Source organism: Procambarus clarkii, chromosome 63 (genome assembly GCF_040958095.1).
Source record: "Procambarus clarkii isolate CNS0578487 chromosome 63, FALCON_Pclarkii_2.0, whole genome shotgun sequence".
Classification (NCBI taxonomy): domain Eukaryota; kingdom Metazoa; phylum Arthropoda; class Malacostraca; order Decapoda; family Cambaridae; genus Procambarus; species Procambarus clarkii.
This window is the reverse complement of record NC_091212.1, coordinates 10,304,791-10,324,790: the sequence shown is the minus strand read 5'-3', so window position 1 is coordinate 10,324,790 and position 20,000 is coordinate 10,304,791. Positions and strand designations below refer to the sequence as shown.

Genomic DNA, 20,000 nt, shown 5'->3' with positions numbered 1-20,000 from the left:
TCCTCCTCATACTTTGCTTTGACCTTTGCTTAAGCTGAGGGAAGAGGTCTTGAAGGTTCCTGAAGGGTGTCGACGCCTCATCTGGAGCTGTGACAGATTGCTTCATAAGTCGGCAGCCTTCAGGTATCTTCAAGACGTCTTCCCTAAGCTGTCTTAAGCAAAGTTGGAAGGGGAACAATAGCTATTTTCTCTACGCTGCAGGCACAAGTACTTTGAATATATATATATACATATATATATATATATATATATATATATATATATATATATATATATATATATATATATATATATATATATATATATATATATATATATTCTCCCTAAACACTACCTCTATATCCTGACCTACTAGTACTTTCCTAACACTACTTACCTACGGGGGGGGGGGTGAGGTCTAGTTCTTGGTGCCCCGTCTACCAGCCTTGTTATTCCCATTATGTTATAATTTAACCATTCTGAGTGATTCTTTGTCGAATCTGGCCTTAAAGGTGTGTAAGGAGGTGGCTTCCACAACTCCTTCTTTCAGTGCGGTCAGCTTGGGTCTGGAGGCAGCTCTCTCATACAGCCAGTACACTACATTATCCATACAACCGTTAGCCATAACCCGCACACTACAACCCTCCACTACAATCCTCCACTACAACCCTCCACTACAACCCTCCACTACAACCCTCCACTACAACCCTCCACTACAACCCTCCACTACAACCCTCCACTACAAACCTCCACTACAACCCTCCACTACAACCATCCACTACAACCCTCCACTACAACCCTCCACTACAACCCTCCACTACAACCCTCCACTACAATCCTCCACTACAACCATCCACTACAACCCTCCACTACAACCCTCCACTACAACCCTCCACTACAACCCTCCACTACAACCCTCCACTACAACCCTCCACTACAACCCTCCACTACAACCCTCCACTACAACCATCCACTACAACCCTCCACTACAACCCTCCACTACAACCCTCCACTACAACCCTCCACTACAACCCTCCACTACAACCCTCCACTACAACCATCCACTACAACCCTCCACTACAACCCTCCACTACAACCCTCCACTACAACCCTCCACTACAACCCTCCACTACAACCCTCCACTACAACCCTCCACTACAACCCTCCACTACAAACCTCCACTACAACCCTCCACTACAACCATCCACTACAACCCTCCACTACAACCCTCCACTACAACCCTCCACTACAACCCTCCACTACAACCATCCACTACAACCCTCCACTACAACCCTCCACTACAACCCTCCACTACAACCCTCCACTACAACCCTCCACTACAACCCTCCACTACAACCATCCACTACAACCCTCCACTACAACCCTCCACTACAACCCTCCACTACAACCCTCCACTACAACCCTCCACTACAACAGGTGGTCATCAGCTCTTGTAACGACACGAGTCACGTGACGCAATCAATAAACACGGGATGCCAATGAGGAACACATTGGCACTCCTGTATCTCAAGTGGAACACATTGGCACTCCTGTAGCTCAAGTGGAACACATTGGCACTCCTGTATCTCAAGTGGAACACATTGGCACTCCTGTATCTCAAGTGGAACACATTGGCACTCCTGTATCTCAAGTGGAACACACTGGCACTCCTGTATCTCAAGTGGAACACATTGGCACTCCTGTATCTCAGGTGGAACACATTGGCACTCCTGTATCTCAGGTGGAACACATTGGCACTCCTGTAACTCAAGTGGAACACATTGGCACTCCTGTATCTCAGGTGGAACACATTGGCACTCCTGTAACTCAAGTGGAACACATTGGCACTCCTGTATCTCAGGTGGAACACATTGGCACTCCTGTATCTCAAGTGGAACACATTGGTACTCCTGTAACTCAAGTGGAACACATTGGCACTCCTGTATCTCAGGTGGAACACATTGGCACTCCTGTATCTCAAGTGGAACACATTGGCACTCCTGTATCTCAAGTGGAACACATTGGCACTCCTGTATCTCAAGTGGAACACATTGGCACTCATGTATCTCAAGTGGAACACATTGGCACTCCTGTATCTCAAGTGGAACACATTGGCACTCCTGTATCTCAAGTGGAACACATTGACACTCCTGTAACTCAAGTGGAACACATTGGCACTCCTATATCTCAAGTGGAACACATTGGCACTCCTGTATCTCAAGTGGAACACATTGACACTCCTGTATCTCAAGTGGAACACATTGGCACTCCTGTTTCTCAAGTGGAACACATTGGCACTCCTGCATCTCAAGTGGAACACATTGGCACTCCTGTATCTCAAGTGGAACACATTGACACTCCTGTATCTCAAGTGGAACACATTGGCACTCCTGTATCTCAAGTGGAACACATTGGCACTCCTGTATCTCAAGTGGAACACATTGACACTCCTGTATCTCAAGTGGAACACATTGGCACTCCTGTATCTCAAGTGGAACACATTGGCACTCCTGTATCTCAAGTGGAACACATTGACACTCCTGTACTTCAAGTGGAACACATTGGCACTCCTGTATCTCAAGTGGAACACATTGACACTCCTGTATCTCAAGTGGAACACATTGGCACTCCTGTATCTCAAGTGGAACACATTGGCACTCCTGTATCTCAAGTGGAACACATTGACACTCCTGTACCTCAAGTGGAACACATTGGCACTCCTGTATCTCAAGTGGAACACATTGACACTCCTGTACCTCAAGTGGAACACATTGGCACTCCTGTATCTCAAGTGGAACACATTGACACTCCTGTATCTCAAGTGGAACACATTGGCACTCATGTATCTCAAGTGGAACACATTGGCACTCCTGTATCTCAAGTGGAACACATTGACACACCTGTACCTCAAGTGGAACACATTGGCACTCCTGTATCTCAAGTGGAACACATTGGCACTCCTGTATCTCAAGTGGAACACATTGGCACTCCTGTATCTCAAGAGGAACACATAGGCACTCCTGTAGCTCAAGTGGAACACATTGGCACTCCTGTATCTGAAGTGGAACACATTGGCACTCCTGTATCTGAAGTGGAACACATTGGCACTCCTGTATCTCAAGTGGAACACATTGGCACTCCTGTATCTCAAGTGGAACACATTGGCACTCCTGTATCTCAAGTACAACACATTGGTACTCCTGTATCTCAAGTGGAACACATTGGTACTCCTGTATCTCAAGTGGAACACATTGGCACTCCTGTATCTCAAGTGGAACACATTGGCACTCCTGTATCTCAAGTGGAACACATTGGCACTCCTGTATCTCAAGTACAACACATTGGTACTCCTGTATCTCAAGTGGAACACATTGGTACTCCTGTATCTCAAGTGGAACACATTGGCACGCCTGTATCTCAAGTGGAACACATTGGCACTCCTGTATCTCAAGTGGAACACATTGGCACTCCTGTATCTCAAGTGGAACACATTGGCACTCCTGTATCTCAAGTGGAACACATTGGCACTCCTGTATCTCAGGTGGAACACATTGGAACTATCATCAGGAAACAGACCAACTGATCAGCTGTACTCATTACGTGGAGCGGCGAAGGGAATCAAGTATTCAGGTTGTCAGAAAGACAGATTAAAATATTCCCAGGTACGATTACAGTATAACAAAATCCAAGGGACATTAATGGTTGTAGATGCCAGGAAGTTCTTGAAGGAAACCAAAGTAAATTAACAAGGAAGTGTTCCTCGTACACACACACACAAATATGAGGAGGATTAAGAAAGAGGAAGATAGTATGAGGCTACAAGATGACCTAGACAAACTGAAGGAATGGTCCAACAAATGGCTACTAAAGTTCAACCCAAGTAAATGTAAGGTATAAAGGTGTAAACTAGGTGGAGGAAACAGGAGGCCAGACACAGGATGCCGAATGGGAGATGAAGTCCTTCACGAAAGGATAGAGAGAAAGATCTAGGAGTTGATATCACGCCAACCCTGTCTCCTGAAGCCCACATAAAAATAATAACATCTGCGGCGTATGCGAGATTATAGAGAGAGAGAGACAGAGAGAGAGAGAGATAGAGAGAGAGAGACAGAGAGAGAGAGAGAGACAGAGAGCCTACCTATACCAGCTACATGTTAAAGATGAGTTACACAGACACTCCCCGTGGATAAATCCTACACTCAAAAAGAGGATTATTATTTTCCCCATCTTAGACCTCAGCCTCCCCACACCCATATACCAAGCACTCTTTCCCCGAGTGTATAAACCCTATGTATTACTCTCTTCCATTAGTGCGTGCGTGAGTGTGCGTGCGTGAGTGTGCGTGCGTGAGTGTGCGTGCGTGAGTGTGCGTGCGTGAGTGTGTGTGTGTGTGTGCGTCTCCCACCCATGTGTGCTAAGAGATGACACCATGAGCTGTTGGACAATCGCCCTTCACCTGATGTTGATACATTACTCTTGCTTAAAAGTGTAGTTACAGGATGAGAGCTACGCTCGTGGTGTCCCGTCTTCCCAGCACTCTTTGTCATATAACGTTTTGAAACTACTGACGGTCTTGGCCTCCACCACTTAACTTGTTCCAAGCGTCTACCACTCTGATTGTAAAAGAAAAATTTCTATTATTTTGTGGCACCTTAGATTTAATGCTTAGTGTCGCTCCTGTGGTCAATGGTTAGTGTTGCTCCTGTGGTCAATGGTGAGTGTCGCTCCTGTGGTCAATGGTTAGTGTTGCTCCTGTGGTCAATGGTGAGTGTCGCTCCTGTGGTCAATGGTTAGTGTTGCTCCTGTGGTCAATGGTGAGTGTCGCTCCTGTGGTCAATGGTTAGTGTTGCTCCTGTGGTCAATGGTTAGTGTCGCTCCTGTGGTCAATGGTTAGTGTTGCTCCTGTGGTCAATGGTGAGTGTCGCTCCTGTGGTCAATGGTTAGTGTTGCTCCTGTGGTCAATGGTTAGTGTCGCTCCTGTGGTCAATGGTTAGTCTTGCTCCTGTGGTCAATGGTTAGTCTTGCTCCTGTGGTCAATGGTTAGTCTTGCTCCTGTGGTCAATGGTTAGTGTTGCTCCTGTGGTCAATGGTGAGTGTCGCTCCTGTGGTCAATGGTTAGTCTTGCTCCTGTGGTCAATGGTTAGTCTTGCTCCTGTGGTCAATGGTAAGTGTCGCTCCTGTGGTCAATGGTGAGTGTCGCTCCTGTGGTCAATGGTGAGTGTCGCTCCTGTGGTCAATGGTTAGTGTTGCTCCTGTGGTCAATGGTTAGTGTTGCTCCTGTGGTCAATGGTGAGTGTCGCTCCTGTGGTCAATGGTTAGTCTTGCTCCTGTGGTCAATGGTTAGTCTTGCTCCTGTGGTCAATGGTAAGTGTCGCTCCTGTGGTCAATGGTGAGTGTCGCTCCTGTGGTCAATGGTGAGTGTCGCTCCTGTGGTCAATGGTGAGTGTCGCTCCTGTGGTCAATGGTTAGTGTCGCTCCTGTGGTCAATGGTTAGTCTTGCTCCTGTGGTCAATGGTTAGTCTTGCTCCTGTGGTCAATGGTAAGTGTCGCTCCTGTGGTCAATGGTGAGTGTCGCTCCTGTGGTCAATGGTGAGTGTCGCTCCTGTGGTCAATGGTTAGCGTTGCTCCTGTGGTCAATGGTTAGTGTTGCTCCTGTGGTCAATGGTGAGTGTCGCTCCTGTGGTCAATGGTTAGTCTTGCTCCTGTGGTCAATGGTTAGTCTTGCTCCTGTGGTCAATGGTTAGTGTTGCTCCTGTGGTCAATGGTGAGTGTCGCTCCTCTGGTCAAGTTAGTGTCGCTCCTGTGGTCAATGGTTAGTCTTTCTCCTGTGGTCAATGGTTAGTGTTGCTCCTGTGGTCAATGGTTAGTGTTGCTCCTGTGGTCAATGGTGAGTGTCGCTCCTGTGGTCAATGGTTAGTCTTGCTCCTGTGGTCAATGGTTAGTCTTGCTCCTGTGGTCAATGGTTAGTGTTGCTCCTGTGGTCAATGGTGAGTGTCGCTCCTCTGGTCAAGTTAGTGTCGCTCCTGTGGTCAATGGTTAGTCTTTCTCCTGTGGTCAATGGTTAGTGTTGCTCCTGTGGTCAATGGTTAGTGTCGCTCCTGTGGTAAATGGCTAGCCTTGCTCCTGCATTCAATGTTTAGCTTAACCCCTGCGGTCAATAACCATCCTCTCTCTCCCGCGGTCAAGTATTAACCTTGTACTGCAGGCAAGTGTATTACAACAAGTCATTTAATGTCCATGACACATCACATTGTGTCCGTGGTAATGAGGCAGTTAGCCAGTCATTGTCTTACCATTAAATAAGTTCGGGCCAAACTCACACCATTGTTACACACGCGCGCGCGCGCCGGAAATTGACAACATTTTTGTCAATAAAGGTTAATCAACTGAATGTTATTTTATGTGTTAGTGAAAATTATATTCCAGCGCGGATGTTGTATAGTTAGGAGAGTGATGTTAGGTGTCAGGTGGTGGTACAGGTCTGATGTTAGGTGTCAGGTGGTGGTACAGGTCTGATGTTAGGTGTCAGGTGGTGGTACAGGTCTGATGTTAGGTGTCAGGTGGTGGTACAGGTCTGATGTTAGGTGTCAGGTGGTGGTACAGGTCTGATGTTAGGTGTCAGGTGGTGGTACAGGTCTAATGTTAGGTGTCAGGTGGTGGTACAGGTCTGATGTTAGGTGTCAGGTGGGGGTACAGGTCTGATGTTAGGTGTCAGGTGGTGGTACAGGTCTGATGTTAGGTGTCAGGTGGTGGTACAGGTCTGATGTTAGGTGTCAGGTGGTGGTACAGGTCTGATGTTAGGTGTCAGGTGGTGGTACAGGTCTGATGTTAGGTGTCAGGTGGTGGTACAGGTCTGATGTTAGGTGTCAGGTGGTGGTACAGGTCTAATGTTAGGTGTCAGGTGGTGGTACAGGTCTAATGTTAGGTGTCAGGTGGTGGTACAGGTCTGATGTTAGGTGTCAGGTGGTGGTACAGGTCTGATGTTAGGTGTCAGGTGGTGGTACAGGTCTGATGTTAGGTGTCAGGTGGTGGTACAGGTCTGATGTTAGGTGTCAGGTGGTGGTACAGGTCTGATGTTAGGTGTCAGGTGGTGGTACAGGTCTGATGTTAGGTGTCAGGTGGTGGTACAGGTCTGATGTTAGGTGTCAGGTGGTGGTACAGGTCTAATGTTAGGTGTCAGGTGGTGGTACAGGTCTGATGTTAGGTGTCAGGTGGTGGTACAGGTCTGATGTTAGGTGTCAGGTGGTGATACAGGTCTAATGTTAGGTGTCAGGTGGTGGTACAGGTCTAATGTTAGGTGTCAGGTGGTGGTACAGGTGTAATGTTAGGTGTCAGGTGGTGGTACAGGTCTAATGTTAGGTGTCAGGTGGTGGTACAGGTCTGATGTTAGGTGTCAGGTGGTGGTACAGGTCTGATGTTAGGTGTCAGGTGGTGGTACAGGTCTGATGTTAGGTGTCAGGTGGTGGTACAGGTCTGATGTTAGGTGTCAGGTGGTGGTACAGGTCTAATGTTAGGTGTCAGGTGGTGGTACAGGTCTAATGTTAGGTGTCAGGTGGTGGTACAGGTCTAATGTTAGGTGTCAGGTGGTGGTACAGGTCTGATGTTAGGTGTCAGGTGGTGGTACAGGTCTAATGTTAGGTGTCAGGTGGTGGTACAGGTCTGATGTTAGGTGTCAGGTGGTGGTACAGGTCTAATGTTAGGTGTCAGGTGGTGGTACAGGTCTGATGTTAGGTGTCAGGTGGTGGTACAGGTCTAATGTTAGGTGTCAGGTGGTGGTACAGGTCTAATGTTAGGTGTCAGGTGGTGGTACAGGTCTAATGTTAGGTGTCAGGTGGTGGTACAGGTCTGATGTTAGGTGTCAGGTGGTGGTACAGGTCTGATGTTAGGTGTCAGGTGGTGGTACAGGTCTTATGTTAGGTGTCAGGTGGTGGTACAGGTCTAATGTTAGGTGTCAGGTGGTGGTACAGGTCTAATGTTAGGTGTCAGGTGGTGGTACAGGTCTAATGTTAGGTGTCAGGTGGTGGTACAGGTCTGATGGTAGGTGTCAGGTGGTGGTACAGGTCTGATGTTAGGTGTCAGGTGGTGGTACAGGTCTGATGTTAGGTGTCAGGTGGTGGTACAGGTCTAATGTTAGGTGTCAGGTGGTGGTACAGGTCTGATGTTAGGTGTCAGGTGGTGGTACAGGTCTAATGTTAGGTGTCAGGTGGTGGTACAGGTCTGATGTTAGGTGTCAGGTGGTGGTACAGGTCTAATGTTAGGTGTCAGGTGGTGGTACAGGTCTAATGTTAGGTGTCAGGTGGTGGTACAGGTCTAATGTTAGGTGTCAGGTGGTGGTACAGGTCTGATGTTAGGTGTCAGGTGGTGGTACAGGTCTGATGTTAGGTGTCAGGTGGTGGTACAGGTCTTATGTTAGGTGTCAGGTGGTGGTACAGGTCTAATGTTAGGTGTCAGGTGGTGGTACAGGTCTAATGTTAGGTGTCAGGTGGTGGTACAGGTCTAATGTTAGGTGTCAGGTGGTGGTACAGGTCTGATGGTAGGTGTCAGGTGGTGGTACAGGTCTGATGTTAGGTGTCAGGTGGTGGTACAGGTCTGATGTTAGGTGTCAGGTGGTGGTACAGGTCTGATGTTAGGTGTCAGGTGGTGGTACAGGTCTGATGTTAGGTGTCAGGTGGTGGTACAGGTCTGATGTTAGGTGTCAGGTGGTGGTACAGGTCTGATGTTAGGTGTCAGGTGGTGATACAGGTCTAATGTTAGGTGTCAGGTGGTGGTACAGGTCTAATGTTAGGTGTCAGGTGGTGGTACAGGTGTAATGTTAGGTGTCAGGTGGTGGTACAGGTCTAATGTTAGGTGTCAGGTGGTGGTACAGGTCTTATGTTAGGTGTCAGGTGGTGGTACAGGTCTAATGTTAGGTGTCAGGTGGTGGTACAGGTCTTATGTTAGGTGTCAGGTGGTGGTACAGGTCTAATGTTAGGTGTCAGGTGGTGGTACAGGTGTAATGTTAGGTGTCAGGTGGTGGTACAGGTCAAATGTTAGGTGTCAGGAAGTGTTAGAGACAAAACTCCCAAACACAACAACTCATCACACACCAAGAAGGCAGGAACAGGAATTTGTTACAAAAAAAAACGAAAAACAACTTGGAACACTTGTGTGTGGAGGCAGCAGAGGAGTGAGTGGTTGGCTGACACCAGCAATGGCGGGCTTTAAGGGATAGTGCACGCTAGCCGGCCTCCACCACGCTAGCCGGCCTCCACCACGCTAGCCGGCCTCCACCACGCTAGCCGGCCTCCACCACGCTAGCCGGCCTCCACCACGCTAGCCGGCCTCCACCACGCTAGCCGGCCTCCACCACACTCCTCTACGCTAGCCGGCCTCCACCACACTCCTCTACGCTAGCCGGCCTCCACCACATTCCTCCACGCTAGCCGGCCTCCACCACACTCCACCACGCTAGCCGGCCTCCACCACACTCCACCACACCAACAAATACAAATATTCGCCAACTGACGCTGAAACCAAATCTAACCTAACCTAACCTAACCTAACCTAACCTAACCTAACCTATTCCTAACTACACATAAAACTTTAACATATTACAATATAAATATATAAATAGGAACAAACCTGTTAATACACAAAGTCATAAAAGTATTAAACGCGTCTTGGGGGGGGGGGGGGGGGTGTGGCCGCAGCTTTAACGAGCCTGCCCCGAGGACGAAACGTCCTGTATGGCCTGCGGTAGTTCCCACTTCTTGGTCATAGCTCAGCTCCCAAGCCCCATCCCCGTTCTATATAGCCACATTGACCAGACCAGAGTGGTTGGGCGCTCAGGAGAGCAGAGGAGAGACACTCAACACCTGTGAGACACCCGCAGGTGAGAGGTCAATGATGTGTGCAATACATCACGTATCTAGAGCGCTATATATGAGAGATGGTGTGGGAGAGACCGGTGGAGGGTGGAGCTGCCGCCCGCACCAACACCACACGCCCTGCGGGATCACCATAGCCCGTGCTACTTGGAACTTTGTTCCAGGTAGCGAATCTTTAACAACAACAACCACACGCCATGATAGCGGGCCCACGGAGGGGGGAAGATGGAGGGAGTGGGAGAGATAGAGGGAGGGAGGGAGGGGGAAGATGAGTTATAAGAGAGAGTTTAAGGGAAGGAGAGGGCCGTGAATAGTGGTAATAGAGCAACAAGCACGTCAGGTGGGACAGGAAGGTCAGGAGGAGGAGGAGGAGGTGGGTCAGGAGGTGGGACAGGAAGTGGGTCATAACGTGGAACAGGAAGTGGGTCAGGAAATGGAACAGGAAGTGGGTCAGGAAGTAGGTCAGGAGGTGGGATAGGAAGTGGGTCAGGAGGTGGAACAGGAAGTGGGTCAGGAGGTGGAACAGGAAGTGGGAGAGGAAGTGGGTCAGGTGGGACAGGAAGTGGGTCAGGAGGTGGAACAGGAAGTGGGTCAGCTGGTGGAACAGGAAGTGGGCCAGCTGGTGGGACAGGAAGTGGGTCAGGAAATGGGACAGGAAGTGGGTCAGGAGGTGGGACAGGAAGTGGGTCAGGAGGTGGAACAGGAAGTGGGTCAGCTGGTGGGACAGGAAGTGGGTCAGGAGGTGGGAGAGGAAGTGGGTCAGGAGGTGGGACAGGAAGTGGGTCAGGAGGTGGGACAGGAAGTGGGTCAGGAGGTGGGACAGGAAGCGGGTCAGGAAGTGGAACAGGAAGTAGGTCAGGAGGTGGAACAGGAAGTGGGTCAGGAGGTGGGACAGGAAGCAGGTCAGGAAGTGGGACAGGAAGTAGGTCAGGAGGTGGAACAGGAAGTGGAATGGAAAGTAGGTCAGGAGGTGGAATAGGAAGTAGGTCAGGAGGTGGAACAGGAAGTGGGATAGGAAGTAGGTCAGGAGGTGGGGCAGGAAGTGGGATAGGAAGTAGGTCAGGAGGTGGAACAAGAAGTAGGTCAGGAGGTGGAACAGGAAGTAGATCAGGAGGTGGAACAGGAAGTGGGATAGGAAGTAGGTCAGGTGGTGGGACAGGAAGTGGGTCAGGAGGAGGAACAGGAAGTAGGTCAGGAGATGGGACAGGAAGTAGGTCAGGAGGTGGGACAGAAAGTAGGTTAGGAGGTGGGACAGAAAGTAGGTCAGGAGGTGGAATAGGAAGTAGGTCAGGAGGTGGGACAGGAAGTAGGTCAGGAGGTGGAATAGGAAGTGGGTCAGGAGGCGGAACAGGAAGTAGGTCAGGAGGTGGAACAGGAAGTGGGTCAGGAGGTGGAACAGGAAGTGGGTCAGGAGGTGGAACAGGAAGTGGGTCAGGAGGTGGAACAGGAAGTGGGTCAGGAGATGGGACAGGAAGTAGGTCAGGAGGTGGGACAGAAAGTAGGTCAGGAGGTGGAACAGAAAGTAGGTCAGGAGGTGGGACAGGAAGTAGGTCAGGAGGTGGAATAGGAAGTAGGTCAGGAGGTGGAACAGGAAGTAGGTCAGGAGGTGGAATAGGAAGTAGGTCAGGAGGTGGGACAGGAAGTAGGTCAGGAGGTGGAACAAGAAGTAGGTCAGGAGGTGGAACAGGAAGTAGGTCAGGAGGTGGAACAGGAAGTAGGTCAGGAGGTGGGACAGGAAGTAGGTCAGGAGATGGGACAGGAAGTAAGTCAGGAGGTGGGACAGGAAGTAGGTCAGGAGATGGGACAGGAAGCAGGTCAGGAGGTGGAATAGGAAGTGGGTCAGGAGGTGGAACAGGAAGTAGGTCAGGAGGTGGAACAGGAAGTAGGTCAGGAGGTGGAACAGGAAGTAGGTCAGGAGGTGGAATAGGAAGTGGGTCAGGAGGAGGGTCAGGAAGTAGGTCAGGAGGTGGGACAGGAAGTAGGCCAGGAGGTGGGACAGGAAGTAGGTCAGGAGGTGGAACAGGAAGTGGGTCAGGAGGAGGGTCAGGAAGTGGGTCAGGAGGTGGAACAGGAAGGTCAGGAGATGGAACAGGAAGTAGGTCAGGAGGTGGAATAGGAAGTGGGTCAGGAGGAGGGTCAGGAAGTAGGTCAGGAGGTGGGACAGGAAGTGGGTCAGGAGGAGGAACAGGAAGTAGGTCAGGAGGTGGGACAGGAAGTAGGTCAGGAGGTGGGACAGGAAGTAGGCCAGGAGGTGGGACAGGAAGTGGGTCAAGAGGTGGAACAGGAAGTAGGTCAGGAGGTGGGACAGGAAGTAGGTCAGGAGGTGGAATACGAAGTAGGTCAGGAGGTGGAACAGGAAGTAGGTCAGGAGGTGGAACAGGAAGTAGGTCAGGAGGTGGAACAGGAAGTAGATCAGGAGGTGGAACAGGAAGTGGGTCAGGAGGTGGAACAGGAAGTGGGTCAGGAGGTGGAACAGGAAGTAGGTCAGGAGGTGGGACAGGAAGTAGGTCAGGAGGTGGAATAGGAAGTAGGTAAGGAGGTGGGACAGGAAGTGGGTCAGGAGGTGGGACATGAAGTGGGTCATCAGGTGGAACAAGAAGTAGGTCAAGAGGTGGAACAGGACGTGGGTCAGGTGGAACAAGAAGTGGGTCAGTAGGTGGAACAGGAAGTAGGTCAGGAGATGGGACAAGAAGTAGGTCAGGTGGAACAGGAAGTAGGTCAGGAGGTGGAACAGGAAGTAGGTCAGGAGGTGGAACAGGAAGTGGATCAGGAGGTGGGACAGGAAGTGGGTCAGGAGGTGGAGCAGGAAGTAGGTCAGGAGGTGGAACAAGAAGTGGGTCAGGAGGTGGAACAGGAAGTGGGTCAAGAGGTGGAACAGGAAGTGGGTCAGGAGGTGGAACAGGAAGTAGGTCAAGAGGTGGAACAGGAAGTGGATCAGGAGGTGGGACAGGAAGTAGGTCAGGAGGTGGAACAGGAAGTGGGTCAGGAGGTGGAACAGAAAGTAGGTCAGGAGGTGGAACAGGAAGTAGGTCAGGAGGTGGGACAGGAAGTGGGATAGGAAGTAGGTCAGGAGGTGGAACAGGAAGTAGGTCAGGAGGTGGAACAGGAAGTGGAACAGGAAGTGGGTCAGGAGGTGGAACAGGAAGTAGGTCAGGAGGTGGAACAGGAAGTGGGTCAGCAGATGGGACAGGAAGTAGGTCAGGAGGTGGAACAGGAAGTGGAACAGGAAGTGGGTCAGGATGTGGGACAGGAAGTGTGTCAGGAGGTGGAACAGGAAGTGGTTCAGGTGAAACAGGAAGTTGGTCAGGAGGTGGGACAGGAAGTGGGTCAGGAGGTGGAACAGGAAGTAAGTCAGGAGGTGGAACAGGAAGTAGGTCAGGAGGTTGGACAGGAGGTAGGCCAGGAGGTGGGACAGGAAGTAGGTCAGGAGGTGGAACAGGAAGTAGGTCAGGAAGTAGGTCAGGAGGTGGGACAGGAAATAGGTCAGGAGGTGGGACAGGAAGTAGGTCAGGAGATGGAATAGGAAGTAGGTCAGGAGGTGGGACAGGAAGTAGGTCAGGAGGTGGAATAGGAAGTAGGTCAGGAGGTGGAACAGGAAGTAGGTCAGGAGGTGGAACAGGAAGTAGGTCAGGAGGTGGAACAGGAAGTGGGTCAGGAGGTGGAACAGGAAGTAGGTCAGGAGGTGGAGCAGGAAGTAGGTCAGGAGGTGGAACAGGAAGCGGGTCAGGAGGTGGAACAGGAAGTAGGTCAGGAGGTGGGACAGGAAGTTGGTCAGGAGATGGAATACGAAGTAGGTCAGGAGGTGGAACAGGAAGTAGGTCAGGAGGTGGAACAGGAAGTAGGTCAGGAGGTGGAACAGGAAGTAGGTCAGGAGGTGGAACAGGAAGTAGGTAAGGAGGTGGGACAGGAAGTAGGTTAGGAGGTGGAATAGGAAGTAGGTAAGGAGGTGGGACAGGAAGCAGGCCAGGAGGTGGGACAGGAAGCAGGTCAGGAGGTGGAATATGAAGTAGGTCAGGAGGTGGAACAGGAAGTGGGTCAGGAGGTGGAACAGGAAGTAGGTCAGGAGGTGGAACAGGAAATGGGTCAGGAGGTGGAACAGGAAGTGGGTCAGGAGGTGGGACAGGAAGTAGATCAAGAGGTGGAACAGGAAGTGGGTCAGGAGTTGGAACAGGAAGTGGGTCAAGAGGTGGAACAGGAAGTGGGTCAGGAGGTGGAACAGGAAGTGGGTCAGGAGGTGGAACAGGAAGTAGGTCAGGAGGTGGAACAGGAAGTGGGTCAGGAGGTGGGACAGGAAGTAGGTTAGGAGGTGGAACAGGAAGTGGGACAGGAGGTGGAACAGGCAGTGGGCCAGGAGGTGGGACAGGAAGTAGGTCAGGAGGTGGAACAGGAAGTGAGTCAGGAGGTGGGACAGGAAGTAGGTCAGGATGATAGACAGGAAGTAGGCCAGGATGATAGACAGGAAGTAGGCCAAGATGATAGACAGGAAGTAGGCCAGGATGACAGACAGGAAGTAAGCCAGGATGACAGACAGGAAGTAGGATGTTGCTGGAAAGGATGTCGATCAGGAAGTATGACGAACGTACGCCAGGAGGTAGGGCAGGAATTAGGCCAGGAGGCAGGGCAGGAGGTAGGGCAGGAGGTAGGGCAGGAGGTAGGGCAGCAGGTAGGCCAGGAGGTAGGGCAGGAGGTAGGCCAGGAGGTAGGCCAGGAGGTAGGGCAGGACGTACGCCAGGAGGAAGGGCAGGACGTACGCCAGGAGGTAGGCCAGGAGGTAGGGCAGGACGTACCCCAGGAGGTACGCCAGGAGGTAGGGCAGGAGGTAGGGCAGGACGTACGCCAGGAGGTAGGGCAGGACGTACGCCAGGAGGTAGGGCAGGACGTACGCCAGGAGGTAGGCCTGACGTACACCAGGAGGTAGGGCAGGACGTACCCCAGGAGATAGGGCAGGACGTACACCAGGAGTTAGGGCAGGACGTACGCCAGGAGATAAGGCAGGACGTACGCGAGGAGTTAGGGAAGGACGTACGCCAGGAGTTAGGGCAGGACGTACGCCAGGAGGTAGGGCAGGACGTACACCAGGAGGTAGGGCAAGACGTACACCAGGAGGTAGGGCAGGACGTACGCCAGGAGGTAGGGCAGGACGTACGCCAGGAGATAGGGCAGGACGTACACCAGGAGTTAGGGCAGGACGTACGCCAGGAGGTAGGGCAGGACGTACACCAGGAGGTAGGGCAGGACGTACACCAAGAGGTAGGGCAAGAGGTACGCCAGGAGGTAGGGCAGGACGTACGCCAGGAGTTAGGGCAGGACGTACGCCAGGAGGTAGGGCAGGACGTACACCAGGAGTTAGGGCAGGACGTACGCCAGGAGGTAGGGCAGGACGTACGCCAGGAGGTAGGGCAGGACGTACGCCAGGAGGTAGGGCAGGACGTACGCCAGGAGGTAGGCCTGACGTACACCAGGAGGTAGGGTAGGACGTACCCCAGGAGATAGGGCAGAACGTACACCAGGAGTTAGGGCAGGACGTACACCAGGAGGTAGGGCAGTGTGGGAACCGACCTGTGAGATTTATATTTATTTAATTTATATGAATTTATATTTACGTTAATTTATATACTTCGATAGCAATTTGTATAATGATAAGTGGACTGTATTTCTGCAATAATCTCTTAATCTCACAAATCGATCCTTTACACATTAGGGGGGGTTATTAAATTAATATATATGCAGCCAATCAAACTACAGAATTAACTACATACATTGAAGAGGTTCCTTATCTTATAGTACAGCAGGTTAGTCCACCAGGTATAACTAGGGTGTAGACACCAAATTATCCTCTTTGAGGTAGCTTCCATCCCCCAGTAACTGGTGCACAAAATCTTGCTTCCTCGTCTTGACCTGTCAAAAGGGCGCTAGCTGAAAAGCCAGATACCTATATATGACAAGTTATATCAGAGAAAATACTGTACATGGAACATTGAAGACCTGGCTTAATTACCTTTAGTTTGAGGCGATTTTGTGATCTAACCGGGTCACCCTATATCCTGACATTAATGGCCATAAATGAATGATAAACGGGTTTCGGATAGACACTTAACTTCAATTTGTAGACAGCGTGTTGACAATGGTACACCTTTGGTTTCCATAACACTACGTCCAAGTAAATTTAACAGGAGCCGAATTTGCTCCCGTGAGCCTCTGGTCTAGTATCAACAATGGCTGCCCTCCTTCCTCACTCTGACGCCTGGCTTACATTGTCCACATGTCAGAAAGTGATAGAAGGGTCACATTTACTCTACTTTAATATTGATAATTAAGTTAATTTATATAAGATGTTTTTATGATGGTAAAGTCCAAAGACTAATGTATTTAAGAATAATTCCCAGCAGAATAGCTGGTGAATTTATAATGGTATGTGGTGATGATATCCCGTTTTCTTTAAACGGTAATTCCACTACAAGTTACGTTTTCTATGGGTAACTTGTTTATACAATACAGCTATTATCTGTATGATATATTAAATGGTGTCGGATTTTCCGACAGGCAGGACGTAGGCCAGGAGGTAGGCCAGGAGTTAGGGCAGGACGTACGCCAGGAGTTAGGGCAGGACGTACGCCAGGAGATAGGGCAGGAGGTAGGCCAGGAGTTAGGGCAGGACGTACACCAGGAGTTAGGGCAGGACGTAGGCCAGGAGTTAGGGCAGGACGTAGGCCAGGAGGTAGGGCAGGACGTACACCAGGAGATAGGGCAGGACGTACGCCAGGAGTTAGGGCAGGACGTACACCAGGAGGTAGGGCAGGATGTAGGCCAGGAGGTAGGGCAGGAGGTAGGCCAGGAGTTAGGGCAGGACGTACGCCAGGAGATAGGGCAGGAGGTAGGCCAGGAGTTAGGGCAGGACGTACGCCAGGAGTTAGGGCAGGACGTACACCAGGAGTTAGGGCAGGACGTACGCCAAGAGGTAGGGCAGGAGGTAGGCCAGGAGTTAGGGCAGGACGTACGCCAGGAGTTAGGGCAGGACGTACGCCAGGAGATAGGACAGGACGTAGGCCAGGAGGTAGGGCACGACGTACACCAGGAGATAGGGCAGGACGTACACCAGGAGGTAGGGCAGGACGTACGCCAGGAGGTAGGGCAGGAGGTAGGCCAGGAGTTAGGGCAGGACGTACACCAGGAGTTAGGGCAGGACTTACGCCAGGAGATAGGGCAGGAGGTAGGCCAGGAGTTAGGGCAGGACGTACACCAGGAGTTAGGGCAGGACGTAGGCCAGAAGGTAGGGCAGGACGTACACCAGGAGATAGGGCAGGACGTACGCCAGGAGTTAGGGCAGGACGTACACCAGGAGGTAGGGCAGGACGTAGGCCAGGAGGTAGGGCAGGAGTTAGGGCAGGACGTACGCCAGGAGATAGGGCAGGAGGTAGGCCAGGAGTTAGGGCAGGACGTACGCCAGGAGTTAGGGCAGGACGTACACCAGGAGTTAGGGCAGGACGTACGCCAAGAGGTAGGGCAGGAGGTAGGCCAGGAGTTAGGGCAGGACGTACGCCAGGAGTTAGGGCAGGACGTACGCCAGGAGATAGGGCAGGAGGTAGGCCAGGAGTTAGGGCAGGACGTACACCAGGAGTTAGGGCAGGACATAGGCCAGGAGGTAGGGCAGGACGTACACCAGGAGATAGGGCAGGACGTACGCCAGGAGTTAGGGCAGGACGTACACCAGGAGGTAGGGCAGGACGTAGGCCAGGAGGTAGGACAGGAGGTAGGCCAGGAGTTAGGGCAGGACGTACGCCAGGAGATAGGGCAGGAGGTAGGCCAGGAGTTAGGGCAGGACGTACGCCAGCAGTTAGGGCAGGACGTACGCCAGGAGTTATGGCAGGACGTACGCCAGGTGGTAGGGCAGGAGGTAGGCCAGGAGTTAGGGCTGGACGTGCGCCAGGAGGTAGGGCAGGACGTACGCCAGGAGGTAGGCCAGGAGTTAGGGCAGGACGTACGCCAGGAGATAGGGCAGGAGGTAGGCCAGGAGTTAGGGCAGGACGTACGCCAGGAGTTAGGGCAGGACGTACGCCAGGAGGTAGGGTAGGACGTACGCCAGGAGGTAGGGCAGGACGTACGCCAGGAGGTAGGCCAGGACGTACGCCAGGAGGTAGGCCAGGACGTACGCCAGGAGATAGGGCAGGAGGTAGGGCAGGAGGTACGCCAGGAGGTAGGCCAGGAGGTACGCCAGGAGGTAGGGCAGGACGTACGCCAGGAAGAAGCAAGGCAGGAAGTCGGCGTCATGGAACTCTTTACCTAAAACAATATTAATATATCATTCCGCTCCCTATAATTCACTATAGACTGAACCAAACATATAGACCTTCCTGCGGTCCAGTTCATTACACCAGTTATAGATATATAACAAGACCGGTATAGATATATAACAATCCGTTCCAATCTGCAACAACGATTGGGTAATAGTGCAATAGAAACTTAGTAATTATATCGATAATCCCCAACAACCAATTAACCTAGGCACATAAGTGATCTACAAGAGTTACACTTAAATTCACATCAAATTCAATCTTGAGACACTTGAAAACTCTACTACAGTGTATTAACTTATACGGCAAATATTTAGGTGCATTAATTTCTGAGTCAGCTGCGCACATCCGCCTCCCTCAAGATCCACCACGGCACTGGCGTTTAAATCTACGGAAGGGCGGCAAGTCTAACTCCCGCCCTAAATTGGCTGCCAAATTTACACTAACCTCCAGTGCGAATAAATTATTCCCTACTGAATTATTGAGTGACAATACATCATCTACAACCACAAGGAATATTATTAACACAAACAATCTTGCATATTATACTCGACGGTTCATGGAAACTATGTTTATTAATCTCTCACTTTGAATTTAGGTAGAGACGTGGCAGCGGAGCGCCACCAGCTGGTGTCCGAAACACTGCGTGAGTCGCCTTGACCTCACAGATGGTTACATATGTATTGAACAAACGCTTAACCCTCACAGACATAATCAGTTACTAACGCTTTCTTAAATTACGTTAATTACATTCGCATATCACTAACCCAACTCCAAAAGTTCTTCGAACTAAAATGCCAATTCAAATATTACCAGCTATAGAGATTACATTTAAATCTCTATGTTCTTTTTAACCTAACTAAATTTACCTTAGGCCTACAACAAAATTTGCATTCATTATTATAATTGCTCTCTACTTGTCCGGTATGTAAATTCACGAATGTATATGAACCGAGTCTATTGCAGATCACTATAAACAGTCTAGTTCATAACAATAGGTCAGCACTTAGGTCAGGAGGCAGGGCAAGAGGCAGGCCAGGAGGCAGGGCAGGAGGCAGGCCAGGAGGCAGGGCAGGAGGCAGGCCAGGAGGCAGGGCAAGAGGCAGGCCAGGAGGTAGGGCAAGAGGCAGGTCAAGAAGTAAGGCAGGAAATAAGCAGACGACAGGATTGGAGGAGGAGTAGGAGGCAGGTCAGCAGATGGGCCAGGAAGAATGGTTGGAGTGAGGCAAGGAAGCAGGGTAGGGCGCCAGGCACAATAAGGCCTCTTGAGGAAGCCGGTGAGGAGGTAGTAGAGGGTGAAGTGAAGGAGGCGGGGCAGGAGGAAGGACAACAGGTAGGGTCGGAGGCAGGGCCAAGGTAAGGCAAGAGGCAGGGCAGGAGGCAAGGCCAAGGTAAGGCAGGAGGCAAGGCCAAGGTAAGGCAGGAGGCAGGGCCAGAGGCAGGGCAGGAGGCAGGGCCAAGGTAAGGCAGGAGGCAGGGCCAAGGTAAGGCAGGAGGCAGGGCCAGAGGCAGGGCAGGAGGCAGGGCCAAGGTAAGGCAGGAGGCAGGGCCAAGGTAAGGCAGGAGGCAGGGACAAGGTAAGGCAGGAGGCAGAGCCAAGGTAAGGCAGGAGGCAGGGCCAAGGTAAGGCAGGAGGCAGGGCCAGAGGCAGAGCAGGAGGCAGGGCCAAGGTAAGGCAGGAGGCAGGGCCAAGGTAAGGCAGGAGAAAGAGCCAAGGTAAGGCAGGAGGCAGGGCCAGAGGCAGAGCAGGAGGCAGGGCCAAGGTAAGGCAGGAGGCAGGGCCAAGGTAAGGCAGGAGGCAGGGCCAGAGGCAGAGCAGGAGGCAGGGCCAAGGTAAGGCAGGAGGCAGGGCCAAGGTAAGGCA

At 51.4% G+C, this 20,000-nt stretch overlaps 3 protein-coding genes across 3 annotated transcripts in view; 2 read left to right on the top strand and 1 right to left on the bottom strand.

Moving 5' to 3' along the window:
• LOC123769671 (involucrin-like) overlaps positions 1-3,562 on the top strand; it is a 4,448-nt gene extending 886 nt beyond the window's left edge. The window contains exon 2 of the mRNA XM_069308848.1: positions 1,512-3,562. Within this exon, the coding sequence (XP_069164949.1) occupies positions 1,512-3,562 (2,051 nt within the window). The remainder of the gene's footprint in view (positions 1-1,511) is intronic.
• LOC138349787 (ras-specific guanine nucleotide-releasing factor 1-like) overlaps positions 1-20,000 on the top strand; it is an 86,605-nt gene that overhangs the window by 16,611 nt on the left and 49,994 nt on the right. The window lies entirely within an intron of this gene.
• Positions 10,133-20,000, bottom strand: part of LOC123769674 (proline-rich protein 36-like) — a 14,624-nt gene continuing 4,756 nt past the window's right edge. The window contains exons 2-4 of the mRNA XM_069308847.1: positions 17,896-18,125; positions 15,208-15,404; positions 10,133-14,390 (exon numbers count right to left, since the gene is read on the bottom strand). Of these exons, the coding sequence (XP_069164948.1) occupies positions 10,133-14,390; positions 15,208-15,404; positions 17,896-18,125 (4,685 nt within the window). The remainder of the gene's footprint in view (positions 14,391-15,207; positions 15,405-17,895; positions 18,126-20,000) is intronic.